Source organism: Vitis riparia, chromosome 14 (genome assembly GCF_004353265.1).
Source record: "Vitis riparia cultivar Riparia Gloire de Montpellier isolate 1030 chromosome 14, EGFV_Vit.rip_1.0, whole genome shotgun sequence".
Taxonomy (NCBI): domain Eukaryota; kingdom Viridiplantae; phylum Streptophyta; class Magnoliopsida; order Vitales; family Vitaceae; genus Vitis; species Vitis riparia.
In genome coordinates, this window is record NC_048444.1 from 22,877,721 (window position 1) to 22,894,287 (window position 16,567).

General features: G+C 27.4%; 1 protein-coding gene across 1 annotated transcript; it reads left to right on the plus strand.

The window, feature by feature from the left end:
- Positions 1-2,904: 2,904 nt before the first annotated feature.
- On the plus strand, positions 2,905-3,690 carry LOC117930551 (secreted RxLR effector protein 161-like). The gene has a single exon (XM_034851193.1). It carries the CDS (start codon positions 2,905-2,907, stop codon positions 3,688-3,690), a length of 786 nt encoding a protein of 261 aa, XP_034707084.1.
- The last annotated feature ends 12,877 nt before the right edge of the window (positions 3,691-16,567 follow it).

Here is a 16,567-nt window from a genome sequence, read left to right on the forward strand (position 1 = left end):
ATGAAAGGGGTTCGTGAGTATATCCTAAAAATGGTGCATCTTCAGACTAGATTGAAAGCACTAGACATTCTCATTCCCGATAAGTTTATTGTTCATCAAGCCCTCAATACTCTACCATCTTCTTTTAGCCAAATCAAGACTGCATACAACACCCTGAATCAGTCTTGGGGTGTGAATGACCTGATCCGTAAGTGTGTGGCTGAGAAAGAAAAGCTGAAAAGAGAAAAGAATGAATCTGCTCATCTCGTTGCTCTTAGAAAACCGAATAATCAAAAGAGAGTTGAAAAGGCTAGAAAGTCCAACTTCCATAGTCATAAGAAAAATAAGAATTTCAAGAAGAATGGGAGTGAAAAGCAGAAGAATGGAAATGCCAAGAACACAGACCTTAAGTGCTATCACCGCAACAAAAAGGGTCACAAGAGGGTTGATTGCTTTAAGTTTAAGAATTGGCTAGAGAAGAAAAAGAAGGAACAGGGTATGTTATTTGCCTATGTCTGTTTTGAATCTACTTTAGTTAATGTTCCTTTAGATTCATGGTGGCTTGATAGTGGTGCTACTGTTCATGTTGCAACTTCTTTACAGGGGATAAGAAATGTGAGGAAGCCAAGTGAAAAAGAGTCAAAGCTTAAAGTTGGCAGTGACATCGGGATTGATGTTGAGCATATTGGGGTTGCTGTTTTAGAATTAGATTCTGGTTTTCAGCTTGTTTTGGACAATGTTTTTTGTGTACCTTCGTTTAGAAGGAATTTAATTTCCCTTTCAGTACGTGATAAAGCTGGATATAGTTACACTTTTGCAAATAAAAGAGTTGATGTGATTTATGACTCTAAAGTGATTGGCAATTGTGTTTTATCTGATGGGCTTTATAGATTGTCGTTGTTATCTACTTGTTCTTACAATGTTGAAAACAATGTTGCTAAAAGACCTTTGACTAAGGAAAGATCTTCATTGTTATGGCATAAGCGTTTGGGGCACATTTCTAAAGAACGAGTAGAACACTTAATTAGTTTTGGGATTCTTCCCCGCCTTGACTTTGATGACTTAGAAATTTGTGTTGATTGTGTGAAAAGAAAATTGACAAAGAATAGGAAAAATAGTGCAACTCGTAGTCAAAATTTGTTGGAGATTGTTCATACAGACATTAGTGGACCTTATTCCACTACCTTGTGTGGCAACATCATTACATTCATTGATGATTTTTCCCGTTATGGCTATGTATTTTTTATCAAAGAAAAGGCAGATGCTCTTGAAATGTTCAAAGTCTTCCGAACTGAAGTTGAGAAACAATTGGGGAAAGTCATCAAAATTGTGAGATCTGATCGAGGTGGTGAGTATTATGGGAAGCATGGTGATGTTGGACAACAAAAAGGACCTTTTGCAAGGTACTTACAAGATAATGGTATTGTTGCTTAGTATACTATGTCTGGTAGTCCTGAACAGAATGGCGTGGCAGAAAGGCGCAACTGCACTCTTATGGAAATGAAGAGGAGCATGATGGGTAGATCAATTTTGCTAGAATACTTATGGGGTGAAGCCATTAAAACAACAACCTACATTCTGAACCGTGTTCCTAGTAAGTATGTGCCTAAAACACCATTTGAACTATGGACAGACAGAAAACCCAGTTTGAATCATTTTAAAGTATGGGGATGTCCAGCTGAGGTGAAAATCTATGATCCTTCTTTAAAGAAGATGGATTCGAGAACTACTAGGTGCTACTTTATTGGGTATCCTAGTCACTCAAAATGATACAAGTTTTATTGTTCGACTCGTGGCACTAGAATTGTTGAGTCTCAAGTGGCAAAGTTTTTAGAGTTGGATGTTGCTGATAGTATACCCTCTCAATCCGATGAAAGAGTGGAACCCATGGATGTTATTTCTTTACGTTTGCCAGTCTCAGACGTTAACCTTGATGTTGGAGCTTTTGATTTTGGGATTCAACAAGGAGTTGCTATTGTCAATTTCCCTACTGTCGAAATAAACCCTATTGTGGATGAGATTCTTCCTGTGGAAATGAGGAGATCACAAAAAACTAGGAGACCTCCCTTATCTAACGATTATTATGTTTACCTTAGAGATGGAGAGTATGACATTGGAGAAGAAGTGGACCCTACTACTTATTGTGAAGCTCTCAGTAATGATAAGGCAAATGAATGGTTGATTGCCATGAGAGATGAAATGCAATCTATGTCAGACAATGATGTTTGGGAACTTGTTGATCTTCCCAAAGGATATAAACCCATTGGATGCAAATAGGTATTCAAGACCAAAAGAGACAACAAATGAAATGTTGAAAGATCCAATGTTCGGTTGGTTGCTAAAGGGTATACACAGCGAGAGGGCATTGATTTCACAGAGACTTTCTCACCAGTCTCTACCAAAGATTCCTTTAGGCTAGTTATGGGGTTGGTAGCTCATTTTGACTTAGAGCTTCATTAGATGGATGTCAAGACAACTTTTCTCAATGGTGATTTGAGTGAAGAGGTCTACATGTCACAACCTGAAGGATTTAAGGAAAATGGAAAAGAGAATATGGTATGCAGATTGAAAAGGTCAATTTATGGTCTCAAGCAAGCTTCTCGCCAGTGGTACTTGAAATTTGACAAAATTGTGACGTCTTTTGGTTTTATAGAGAATAAGTTTGATTAATGCGTTTACATGAAGGTTAATGGGAGCAAATACATTTTCATGGTTCTCTATATCGATGACATTCTACTTGCTAGTAGCGATGTGAATCTCTTGAATGATACCAAGCATATTTTGTCTGCTAATTTTAACATGAAGGATCTTGGAGAAGCATCTTTTGTGTTGGGTATTGAGATTTATCGTGATAGATCTCGAAACCTCCTTAGGCTATCTTAGAGAGCCTATATCAATCGTGTGCTTAAAAGATTCAATATGCAGATGTGCAAAGCTGGTGATGTACCTGTTGTGAAGGGCGATAAACTCAGTAATGAACAGTGTTCAAAGAATGATTTGGAAAAGGATGCCATGAAGACTATTCCTTATGCTAGTGCCATTGGTAGCCTAATGTATGCACAAGTATGTACAAGACCTGATATCGCCTTCATTGTTAATGTTCTTGGTAGATATTTATCGAACCCTGGACATGATCATTGGGTTGCTGCAAAGAAAGTCATGAGATATCTACAAAGAACGAAGGATTTTATGCTTGTATATAGGAGGGTGGATAATCTCCAGGTAGTTGGATACTCAAATTCTGATTTTGGTGGTTGTTCTGATGATCTCAAATCTACTTCAGGATACATTTTTATGTTAGCTGGTGGAGCCATTTCATGGAAAAGTGTCAAACAGAGCCTAATTGCATCCTCGACCATGTATGCGGAGTTTGTAGCTTGTTATGGTGCATCATCTCAAGCTGTTTGGCTAAGAAATTTGATTTTAGAGTTGCAAGTTGTTGATTCCATCTTTCGACCCATTGTGATTTATTGTGACAATAATGCAACTGTGTTCTACTCTAAGAACAATAAGATTAGTACGGGTTCTAAGCATATGGAAATCAAGTACCTTACAGTCAAGGACTTAGTGAAGAAAAGAGATATTGTGATTGAGCACATAAGAACTGAGTCCATGCTAGCTGATCCTCTAACTAAAGGTTTAAAGCCCATAACATTCAAGGAGCATGTTGTGAATATGGGCGTCATTAAGTCTTTTGATTCTTTGGTTTAGTGGGAGCTTTTGTGATTTCCCTTATTTCAATTATTGTTTTATGTAAATATTGATCATTATTGTTCTGCGACTTGCAAAATTAAAATCTTTTTATTATGATCATCATAATTAAGTATTATATTATAGCATGTCATAATTGAATTACATACAACATGGTATCTTGAGATATTGAACCTTAAGAATTACAGTTGTATACTATTGGATGTCACAAATACCACTATTTTGAGATTTTGTGGTGCATTGTTGGTGACATATGACTTGTTAAAGTCAAGCAATTTCATATTGTTTAGAAATTGCAGCAATTTCATTTTGTTGAGAAATTGCAATTACAATTTCATTTTGTTGGTAAATTGTAATGAGGACTGATAAGAAACAATGCATATAGATGATGATCACATGTTGGCATTGATTTCTTACTACACTACTGGGTTTACGATCCATGTCGATATGGTTATAAATATTCGTGACTATAAGGGGCATTATGTTTGTTGAGATTAACATATAGACCATTATAGTCCAATATTAAGACCATGTTGGACCGGATAAGTTTAACAAGATGCTACTTATAGACTATCATTTCTTTAAAAAAAAAAAAAAAAAAAAGGTGTGGCCACAAAAAATAAACTTTTCTGTACTTAACCTGAGAGTCTTATTTTCAAAATGAATTTAATGAATCCTCAAAAACAATTAATGTAGCCCAAGTGGGAGAATGTTGGAAAATTTTTTATATGGGCTAACATTAATTGAATAATTTGTATTTGCAAAAACGAGTTAATGGATAGTCTATTATATAATGAGCCCAATTAACTAGTGATCACATTTTGGATTAGGTTTTGCATCTTTTGAATAGAAGTTCAGTTGAATGGCAAGTGTAGGCTATGGGTCCCATTGAAGCCCATTATGGGAGGGCCCAATGAGAATCCAATTTGAGTTATGCTAAGTCCCCTCTCTAATCTAGATAAAAAGGGTATTTCTGTTTTCCCATTGAGCCACCATAGCTATTATCAAGATCATAGGGAGGAAGACTTGGTTGCAACAATCAATCACAGTTTTTTATCATGGTTCAAACAGGTATGTTCTTTATAGTGATTTCCTATTGTTAGTATTCTTTAATCATGTATGATTAATCTATGTGATTATGTAAATATTTTACACAAACATCTATCTCACAACTCACATCATATTTAATGCCTATTGTCCTTTTTTTTTTTTTCATCTTCTTCATTGGTACTATCAACCCACTATTTAGTAAGCATGGGTTCCACAATGGATGATAACTTGTCTAAAGAATACAACTTAAGATATTGTTTTGTTTGAAAATGCGAGCATGACATGTTATTGTGTTTTCTCAATAAAAATATTAAGGTTTATTTGGTAATTTTATTTTTATAATAAAAAATTATTTTCAAAAACAAAAATGTATTTAATAAATTTTTAATAAAAAATCATTTTTTCAAATTTTATTCTAAAAGCATATTTTTTAGAATAATTTTGAGGTGTGTTTTTAGTTTTTTTTGTGAATTTTTTGAATAACAATTAAAAAGATTAAAAAAAATAATTTAAAAACTTTTATATTATACGTAAATGCATAACACCTTTATGGAGAATAAGTTAAAAAAACTATTTATTATATTTGACTTCCCAAAAAAAAAATTCGAAAATAATTAGCAACTATTTTAGAAATTGTTTTTAAAAACTTTCTTATTTCTTTTTTTTTTTTTTTTGGAGAATTGGTTTTAAAAATAAAATTATCAAATAAATCCCTAATTGCTCCCATTCTTTTCTTTTTCTTTTTAACTATTTGTTTTTTGGTCTCAAAATTGAAGATGAAGAAGGTGGAAAGGAAAAAATGACGAGTGATTCTTTAATGGTAGTTTACATATTTATTTAAAAATGAATATTTTTTGGTCCTTATTAGGATTTTTTTTTTTTTTTTTTTTTTGTTTAAGCAAAGGTGGGAGGATAAAAGTACACGCTCCCTTTTTAAAATGGCATAAATTTATATTTAACTTTTTCTTTTGTTTCTCTCTTTCTAACACACCAATTCTAGATAAATCGATAAATTGATCAATTTTTATATGACCTCAATATGCCCATTAATAAGCTAAATCGACCACTCATATATATCGCTCTCACTTTTTACCACTTTTTAGAACTCTTAGTGTTGATAGATTTAAACAACATAAAAACCAAAGGGTTAACACAAAATTGGTAAGTGCTGATGAATTTAAACAACATGAAAACCAAATAGTTAACACAAAATTGGTAACAATTCTATTTGGTACTGAATGGGAAATGAATTAATGTTTCTAATTTTTAACTTTCTATTAAAATTATACATAAATAATTAATTATATCTTAATAAATATAATATAAATTAATAAAATAAAGTAATTAATTAATGTGTCCCAGTGTACAATTTCGAATTTGCTATTTTTAAAAATAGAAAAATAAATGACTTTTCAATTGTATTTCTAATTTTATGAATATTAACCATTATAGCACCAAATTTGTTTCTAGTTGTAGAATGAAAATATTTTTTTTATTATTGTGTAATAAAAATAAAGAAAATATGTTTTCAATGTTTCTTATGATTTTGAAGAATTGTATCTGTCTATAAGTATGAAACCTTGTTGGTTTAATAAAAAAAGGAATAAATTGCAAGTAAGTTATGGATGATAATTTTTTATTTTAAAAAATTTAGAAATGAAAAAAAAATTTATACTTTTATTTTTAATTCTTATTATCAAATTTAAAGATAATTAGTTTTAGTAGGTTATCAAACTTTTAAATATTATAAAATATAAAAATACAAAAAAAAATCTTAAATTAATATATTTTTGATAGGCATAATACTACAATCAAGCGTGATTAAATAATAAGTCAAAATTATTATTTTCTATTAACGTGTAGACTCATGGAATGTATGATAGTGTTAATACTTAAAAATACTCCCAATTTTATTTTGGTACCAATGATAGGATATACAAAATCTCCTATTATTCTTGGTTTTCTTTTGGATAAACTTTTTGTTTATTTTATTATTTTTTTAGTGTACATTATGCTTAGCAGAGTCTTTACCAATTTTATAATATTATAATAAAATTACATCATGCAACATATTTTGTACCTAAAATTAAATTTGATTAATTAGCTTGTGTCAATTAATTCACATCTCTTTTTTGAAATATGCATAATAAACCATAAATGGTTACTTTTGTACTCACTTAAGATGTTAGAAGGTCATAATTTTAGTAGTCAAAACGCCTAAAACCTTTGAATTTTCAACAAGTTATGGGAGCCATACATGAATGGTATCATCTTCAATGATTGTAATTGTGAATGTGAAGGAGATAACCCCATGATCCCATCTTCAAATATGAGTCATTGACATCTATTTCACAACTCATATCATATTTAATACTTTTATCTTATTCTTTGTTTTCTTTATTATTGTGTCAACGGAAGCATAGATGCAAACATCGTTAATCAAGAACACAAAGATAAAAATAAAAATAAATAAATAAAATCAACACAAACGGTACATGATGTTTTAACGTGGTCTACATTCACGAATGAGAGAGAATCATTTCACTGTACAATAGAGAAAATTATAGAAGACAAAACCAGAACATTATAGAGGACAAAACCAGATACAACTATTGGGTTCCCAAAACATCTCATGTTTCCTTACTCTTCGTATTCATACCCTACCATGAGCCCTCTAGCTCCATCGAGTACCTCTCGTTCTTCTTCACATCTCTATTCATCTTTTATAGTTTTTACAAACTCATCTTCATCTCATAACTTTTTCTCCTCATAACCTAGAATATTATATAGAGATATTTCTAACAACCTTCCTTATTCTATAAGGAAGTCTAATATTACAATAATATATCAACCTAGAAATATTCTATATAAGATTCTTTACAAAAAAAAAAATCTATACTAATTAAGAATTTGAGACACTTACTAACAATCTCAATCTTGTACCAAATTCTATGAAATCAATCTTCAAACTCTCCATGACACAAACTTTTTTGTATCATATCACCACGAGAGAGCAATCGACTCCACCTTCATCGAAAATTCCTTTTGCTTTCATTTTGTTGCTCTGTGATCTTTTACACTTCCAAAAATCTTCAACCCAAGCTTTGATACTGGTTTGTTAGTTGCTTTCACCAATTAAAGTTAGTACTAACGGGAGCTCATCCTTAGTAGACATGGGTTCCATAATGGATAATATCTCATGTAAGGAATCCAAGTCTCAAGATATTTGTTTTCATTGAAAATAAAAAGCAAATAGTCTCTTGCTTGTGCTTTCTCAATAATAATTAATAACCAAATCGAAATCTTACAATTTTTTTAAGACTTTGAGACTAGTACCTAAAAATCCTCATCCATTGTCATCATTAGTTGGAAGTATTAATAGATCTAAACACAAGAAAATCAAAATAATATCCAAATCAAAACCTTACAATTTTTTAGATTTGGAGAGCACATGATCAATGGTATTTGAAAGTGCTCATCCATTTTTCATCCTTAGCTAGAAGTGTTAATAAATCTAAACATATATATAAAAATCAAAAGGTTAAATAAAGATTGATAATCGATTATAAGTATTAAAATTTTTGGAAAATTTTTAATTATTATATTAAATTCATACATAAACAATTAATTGAATTTCATTAAATTCAATAAAAATAAATAGAGTTGAATAGAAATAATAATTAAAGTTGTCATGTGCATACACTTTTATTCTTAATATTTTCAAAAACATAAAACGTAAATGTTTTAATAATTATATTTTTAGTTTTTATAAAAAAAAATGTAAACTATGAATTTTTATTAAAAATTCATTTTGTGTAAATCTTATGGATGAGATCAAGTGTAGGGTATCACTTGAGAGAAAAATATAAATATAAGGTATCACTTAGGGTTTGCCAAGTATGGGATATCATTTGGGGAGTTCAATAGTGAGACATCTCTTAATGAAAATTGCAAGTGTCTATTGGAGTCAATTAATCCAAATATAAAGTTCTAAGGCTTGGTTTGAAAGTCTTAATATAGTAGAACCTAGAAGTTAGGATTGGAATTCGAGGAGAGTGGATGTAGGCCGAGATTTGTGCTAATCACTATATATCTTGAGTTTGAATTTCCCTCTTTCTTACTCTCTTTATTTATATGCAATGATTTTTTTATTGTTTTTATTACATTGTTGCTTATTTATCTCCTACATTCATCATAATTTATAATTTACAAAAATAAAAATAAAAAATCCCAACACCCAATCCACCCCCTCTTAGGGGTTTACCTTAGGTTGATATTGTTAGAATCCTGACATAAACCATATATAATTACTTTCATAAAGTCCTTTTAACTTCAAATAAGTTGTAGGTCCTACATATGAATGGAATAATCTTTTTTATTCTAATATAAAAGAGACAACCCTAAAACGGATAAGTGGAATCAATTTTAGGGTTGAGGCATGTTAACCACAAACATCTACCTCACAAGTCACAACTTGCAACTCACATCATATTGAATAACTTTTATCTTTTTCTTCATGTTCTGTGTTGGTACTATTGGCCTATGTCTAGTAAGTATGGGTTCCACAATGGATCATAACTTGTCTAAAGAATACAACTTGGGATGTTGTTTTGTTTAAAAACAAAAGCATGATAGGCAATTGTGATAAAAACATTAAGGCTTATTTGGTAATTTTATTTTTTATAATAAAAAAATTACTTTCAAACATAAAAAAAAAAAAAAAAAAGATAAACTTTTAATAAAAAAAAAAATTTTCAATATTGATTCTAAAAGCATATTTCTTAGAATAATTTTGAGGTGTTTTTTTAGTTATTTTTATTAATTTTTTGAATAACAATTAAAATAAAAATATTTTAGATTTTTTTTATTTTACATAAATACATTGTACCTTTGTGGAGAATAAATTGAAAAAACTATTTTTTATATTTAAATTCTCAAACAAAATTTTGTTTTCAAAAATAATTGATAACCATTCTAAAAATTACTTTTAAAAACTATTTTTTTGGAGAATTGGTTTTAAAAACGTTATCAAATAAATCCCTCATTGCTTCCATTTTTTTCTTTTTAATTATTTATTTTTGGGTCAAGAAATTGAAGATGAATGAAGGTGGAAGGGAAAAATTGGCAAGAGAATCCTTAAAGGTAGTTTTACATATTTTTAAAAAAATGAATATTGTTGGGTCCTTATGAGGATTTTATTTTATTTATTTATTTATGTTTAGCAAAGATCGGAGGATAAAAGTACATTCTCTTTTTAAAGTAGCATAAATTTATATTTATTTTTTCCTTTTGCTTCCCTCTTTCTAACTCACCAATTCCGGATAAACTCATGAATAAGGTTGTATTTGGTTCCTAGAGATAAAAGAAAAAAAAATACTAAGGAAAACTCATATTTGGTTGTCCAATGAAAAATGTTAAAGAAAATAAAATATAATTAAAACTAGTTATAAACTTATGCTTCCTCAAATTATTTAATTTTTATATCAATGAATTAAAATTAGTGAAATAAATTTAAAGTAGTAAATAAAAATAATTTATTAGCTTTAAATCTACTTTTTATTTCCTTCACTTTTTCTTTCTCTCTACTTTTCCTCTCTATTTTGCTTCTTTTGCATTTTTCCTTAAATTTTTTTGGAACCAAACATAGCCTTAATCAATTTTAATGCCACCTTATTATGTCCATTAATAAGCTAAATTGACCATTCATGTATATTGCTCACCTTTTACCACTTTTTAAAGTACGAATTTTTTGGTTTCTTATGACTTTGATGAATTTTTTGCCTCTGAATATGAAACCTTGTTGGTTTAATAAAAAAAAGTATAAATTGCAAGTCAATTATGGGTGATAATTTAAAAAAAAATTAAATTAGAAATGAAAAAACTTTTTATACTTTTATTTTTTTAATTTGTTATCAAAATGTAAAGATAAATTAAATAGTAAAATTAAATTATCAAACATGAGTTTTGAAATTATTTAAATTTTTTAATATTTAATATAATATATATATATATATATATTATATATATATATATATATATATATATATATATATCTTAAATTAATTAATATATTTTTTATACACATAATACTACAAATAAGTTTGATTAAATAATAAGTCAAAATTATTATTTTCTACTAATGAGTAGATTCATGGAATGTATAATAGTGTTAATACTTGAAAATATTCCCAATGTTATTTTGGTTCCAATTATAGAATATACAAAATCTCCACTATTCTTTGTTTTCTTTTGAATAAGCTTCTTGTTTACTTTATTATTCTTTTTAACATAGATTCAACTTAGCTGAGTTTTTATCAATTTTATAATATTATATTAAAATTACATCATACAACAAATTTTGTAAATAAAAATAAATTTAATTAACCAACTTGTATATGATTAATTTTATATTCACTTAAAGCGGTAAATGATAATAATTTTAGTATCCAAAGCCTCTAAATTTTGATTAATTCAGTTGTGGGAACTATACATGAATGGTATCATCTTCTGTGATTCTGATTGTGAATGTGAAGTAAATAATCCCATGACCCTATCTTCAAATATAAGCCACTGACATATGTTTCACAACTCACATCATATTTAAACCTATTTATCATTTTCTTTATTTTCTTCATTGGTCTAGTTGCTTTCACCAATTAAAGTTAATACTAATGGGACCTCATCCTTTGTAGACATGGGCTCCACATTGGATAATAGCTCTTGAAAGGAATCCAAGTCTCAAGATATTTGTTTTCGTTGAAAATAAAAATACGACAATCTCTTTTTACTTTCTTAATAATAATAACCAAATCAAAACCTTATAATTTTTTAAGCTTTTGAGAGTCTTAACACATGATCAATGGTACCCGAAATCTTCGTCCATTGTCATCTTAATCAAAAGTGTTAATGGATCTAAAAACATGAAAATCAAAATAATAACATCCAAATCAAAACCTTACAATTTTTTTAGATTTTGAGATCTTATCACATGATCAATGGTATTCGAAAATGTTGGTTCATTTTCATCATTACCTGAAAGTGTTGATACATCTAAACATACGAAAACCAAAGGTTTAAATCAAGATTGGTAAGTGATGATAAGTATTAAAAAAATTTGAAATTTTTTTAATTATTATATTAAATTTAGACATAAATAATTAATTGAATTTCATTAAATTCAATGAAAAAAATAAATAGGGTCGAATAGAATTAATAGCTAAAAGAATCATTTGCATACACTTTTATTTTTAATATTTTTAAAAACATGAAGCATAAATGTGTTCATAATTATGTTTTTAGTTTTGTAAATATTAAGGCTATGTTTGGTTCTCAAAAAATTTGAGGGAAAATACAAAGGAAATAAAATAGAGAGGAAAAGTAAAAGGAAAGAAAAAGTGAAGAAAAATAAAAAAATAGAATTAAAGATGATAAATTATTTTTATTTGCTACATCAAACTCATTTTATTTATTTTAACTCATCAATATAAAGATTAAATAATTTTAAAATGCATAAGTTTCTAACTAATTTTAATTATATTTAATTTTCTTTAAAATATTTTATAGGACAACCAAACATGAGAAAATCATTTTCCTTAATATTTTTTTTCTTTTCTTTGTACTTTCCGGGAACCAAACATAACCTAAATGTATTTGACAGTTCTAATTTTGTTTTTTCTTAAAATAAAAAAACAAAGTTTGATAATTGTATAAGAAAAGTGAAACAAACTGGTAATGTTTTATAATCATAATAATAATAATTTTAATTTTAATTTAATAATAATAATAATAATAATGGATAATATCTCATGTAAGGAATCCAAGTCTCAAGATATTTGTTTTCATTGAAAATAAAAGCAGATAGTCTCTTGCTTGTGCTTTCTCAATAATAATTAATTAATAACCAAATCGAAATCTTACAATTTTTTAGACTTTGAGACTCCTAACACATGATCAATGGTACCTAAAAATCCTCATCCATTGTCATCATTAGTTGGAAGTATTAATAGATCTACACACAAGAAAATCAAAATAATAACATCCAAATCAAAACCTTACAATTTTTTAGATTTGTTTTGCACACATGATCAATGGTATTTGAAAATGCTCATTCATTTTTCATCCTTAGCTAGAAGTGTTAATAGATCTAAACATATATATAAAAATCAAAAGGTTAAATCAAGATTGGTAATCGATTATAAATATTAAATTTTTTTGGAAAATTTTTAATTATTATATTAAATTCATACATAAACAATTAATTGAATTTCATTAAATTCAATAAAAATAAATAGAGTTGAATAGAAATAATAATTAAAGGTGTCATTTGCATACACTTTTATTCTTAATATTTTAAAAAACATAAAACATAAATGTTTTAATAATTATATTTTAGTTTTTATAAATAAAAAATGTAAACTAGGAATTTTTATTAAAAAAAATCATTTATTGTAAATCTTATGAGATAAGATCAAGTGTAGGTATCACTTGAGAGAAAAATATAAATATAAGGTATCACTTAGGGCTTGCCAAGTATGGGATATCATTTGGGGAGTTCAAGAGTGAGACATCTCTTAATGAAAATTGTAAGTGTCTATTGGAGTCAATTAATCCAAGTATAAAGTTCTAAAATTTGGTTTGAAAGTCTTAATATAGTAAAACCTCAAATTTGGGATTAGAATTCAAGGAAAGTGGATGTCGGCCGAGATTTGTGCTAATCATTATAAATCTTGAGTTTGAATTTCCATCTTTCTTACACTCTTTATTTATATGCAATGATTTTTTATTGTTTTTATTATATTGTTGCTTATTTATCTCCTATATTCATCATATTTTATAATTTTTTTAAAAAAAATCCCAACACGCAATTCACTACCTCTTAGGGGTTTACCTTAGGTTGGTATTGTTAGAATCCTGACATAAATCATATATAATTGCTTTTATAAAGTCCTTTTAATTTCAAATAAGTTGTAGGTCCTACATATGAATGGAATAATCTTTTTTATTCTAATATAAAAGAGACAACCCTAAAACGGATAAGTGGAATCAATTTTAGGATTGAAGCATGTTAACCACAAACATCTACCTCACAAGTCACAACTCACAACTCACATCATATTGAATAACTTTTATTTTTTTCTTCATTTTCTTTGTTGGTACTTATGGGCCTATGTCTAGTAAGTATGGGTTCCACAATGGATGATAACTTGTCTAAAGAATACAACTTAGGATGTTGTTTTGTTTGAAAACAAAAGCTTGATAGGCAATTGTGATAAAAACATTAAGGCTTATTTGGTAATTTTATTTTTTACAATAAAAAATTATTTTCAAACATAAAAAATACATTTGATAAATTTTTAATAGAAAATTATTATTTTTTTCAAAATTTATTCTAAAAGCATATTTCTTAGAATAATTTTAAGGTGTGTTTTTAGTTGTTTTTTTATTAATTTTTGAATAACAATTAAAATAAAAATATTTTAGAATTTTTTTATTATACATGAATACACAGTACCTTTGTTGAGAATAAATCGATAAAACTAATTTTTATATTTAAATTCTCAAACAAAATTTTATTTTAAAAAATAATTGATAACCATTTTGAAATTTTCTTTTAAATACTTTTTTTTTTTTTTGAGAATTGATTTTAAAAACATTATCAAATAAATCCCTCATTGCTTTCATTTTTTTCTTTTTAATTATTTATTTTTTGGTCAAGAAATTGAAGATGAATGAAGGTGGAAGGGAAAAATTGGCGGGAGAATCTTTAAGGGTAGTTTTACATATTTTTTTTAAAATGAATATTGTTGGGTCCCTATGAGGATTTTATTTTATTTATTTATTTAAGTTAAGCAAAGGTCGGAGGATAAAAGTACACTCTCTTTTTAAAGTAGCATAAATTTATATTTATTTTTTCCTTTTGTTTCTCTCTTTCTAACTCACTAATTCCGGATAAACTCATGAATAAGGTTATGTTTGGTTCCTAAAGATGAAAGAAAAAAAATATATACTAAGGAAAATGATTTTTCACTGATTGTCCAATTGAAAATGTTAAAGAAAATAAAATATAATTAAAACTAGTTATAAACTTATGCTTTCTCAAATTATTTAATTTGTACATCAATGAATTAAAATTGGTGAAATAAATTTGAAGTAGTAAATAAAAATAATTTATTGGCTTTAAATCTACTTTTTATTTTCCTTTCACTTTTTCTTTCTCTCTACTTTTCCTCTCTATTTTGCTTATTTTGCATTTTCCCTTAAATTTTTTTGGAACCAAACATAGCCTTAATCAATTTTAATGCCACCTTAATATGCCCATTAATAAGCAAAATTGACCATTCATGTATATTGCTCACTTTTTACCACTTTTTAAAACTATTAGTGTTGATATATTTAAACAACATAAAAACCAAAGGGTTAACACAATATTGTTTATAAGTACAATTTTTTTGGTTTCTTATGATTTTGATGAATTTTTTGCCTCTGAAACCTTGTTGGTTTATTAGAAAAAAAAAATGCAAGTAAGTTATGGGTAATAAATTTTTTATTTTAAAATTAACAATAATTAGAAATGAAAAAACTTTTTGTACTTTTTAACATAGATTCAACTTAGCTGAGTTTATATCAATTTTATAATATTATATTAAAATTACATCATGCAACATATTTTGTAGATAAAATAAATTTAATTAGTCATCTTATGTAAATTAATAAACATATATTTTTAAAAATATACATAATAAACCATACATGATTACTTTTGTACTCACTTGAAACGTTAAAAGGTAATAATTTTAGTATCCAAAGCCTCTAAATTTTGAATAGGTTGGGGAAACCATACATGAATGGTATCATCTTCTGTGATTCCCATGACCTTATCTTCAAATATAAGCCACTGACATATGTTTCACAACTCACATCATATTTAAAACTTTTTATCATTTTCTTTGTTTTCTTCATTGGTCTAGTTGCTTTCACCAATTAAAGTTAATACTAATGAGGCCTCATCCTTTGTAGACATGGGCTCCACATTGGATAATAGCTCTCGAAAGGAATCCAAGTCTCAAGATATTTGTTTTCGTTGAAAATAAAAGCACGACAATCTCTTGTACTTTCTTAATAATAATAACCAAATCAAAACCTTACAATTTTTTAAACTTTGAGAGTCTCAACACATGATCAATGGTACCCGAAAATCTTCGTCCATTGTCATCTTAGCCAAAAGTGTTAATGGATCTAAAAACATGAAAATCAAAATAATAACATCCAAATCAAAACCGTACAATTTTTTTAGATTTTGAGATCTTATCACATGATCAATGGTATTCGAAAATGTTGATTCATTTTCATCATTACCTGAAAGTGTTGATACATCTAAACATACGAAAACCAAAGGTTTAAATCAAGATTGGTAAGTGATGATAAGTATTAAAAAATTTTGAAATTTTTTAATTATTATATTAAATTTAGACATAAATAATTAATTGAATTTCATTAAATTCAATGAAAAAAACAAATAGAGTTGAATATGATTAATAGTTAAAAGTATCATTTGCATACACTTTTATTTTTAATATTTTTTAAAACATGAAGCATAAATGTGTTCATAATTATGTTTTTTGTTTTGTAAATATTAAGGCTATGTTTGGTTCTCAGAAAATTTAAGGAAAAATACAAAGGAAATAAAATAAAGAGGAAAAGTAAAAAGGAAAGAAAAAGTGAAGAAAAATAAAAAGTAGAGTTAAATATGATAAATTATTTTTATTTGCTACTTCAAACTCATTTTATTTATTTTAACTCATCAATATAAAGATTAAATAATTTTAAA

Excerpts from the sequence above, each read along its gene's own strand:
- LOC117930551 (XM_034851193.1), top strand. The coding sequence starts at position 2,905 with ATGTGCAAAGCTGGTGATGTACCTGTTGTGAAGGGCGATAAACTCAGT.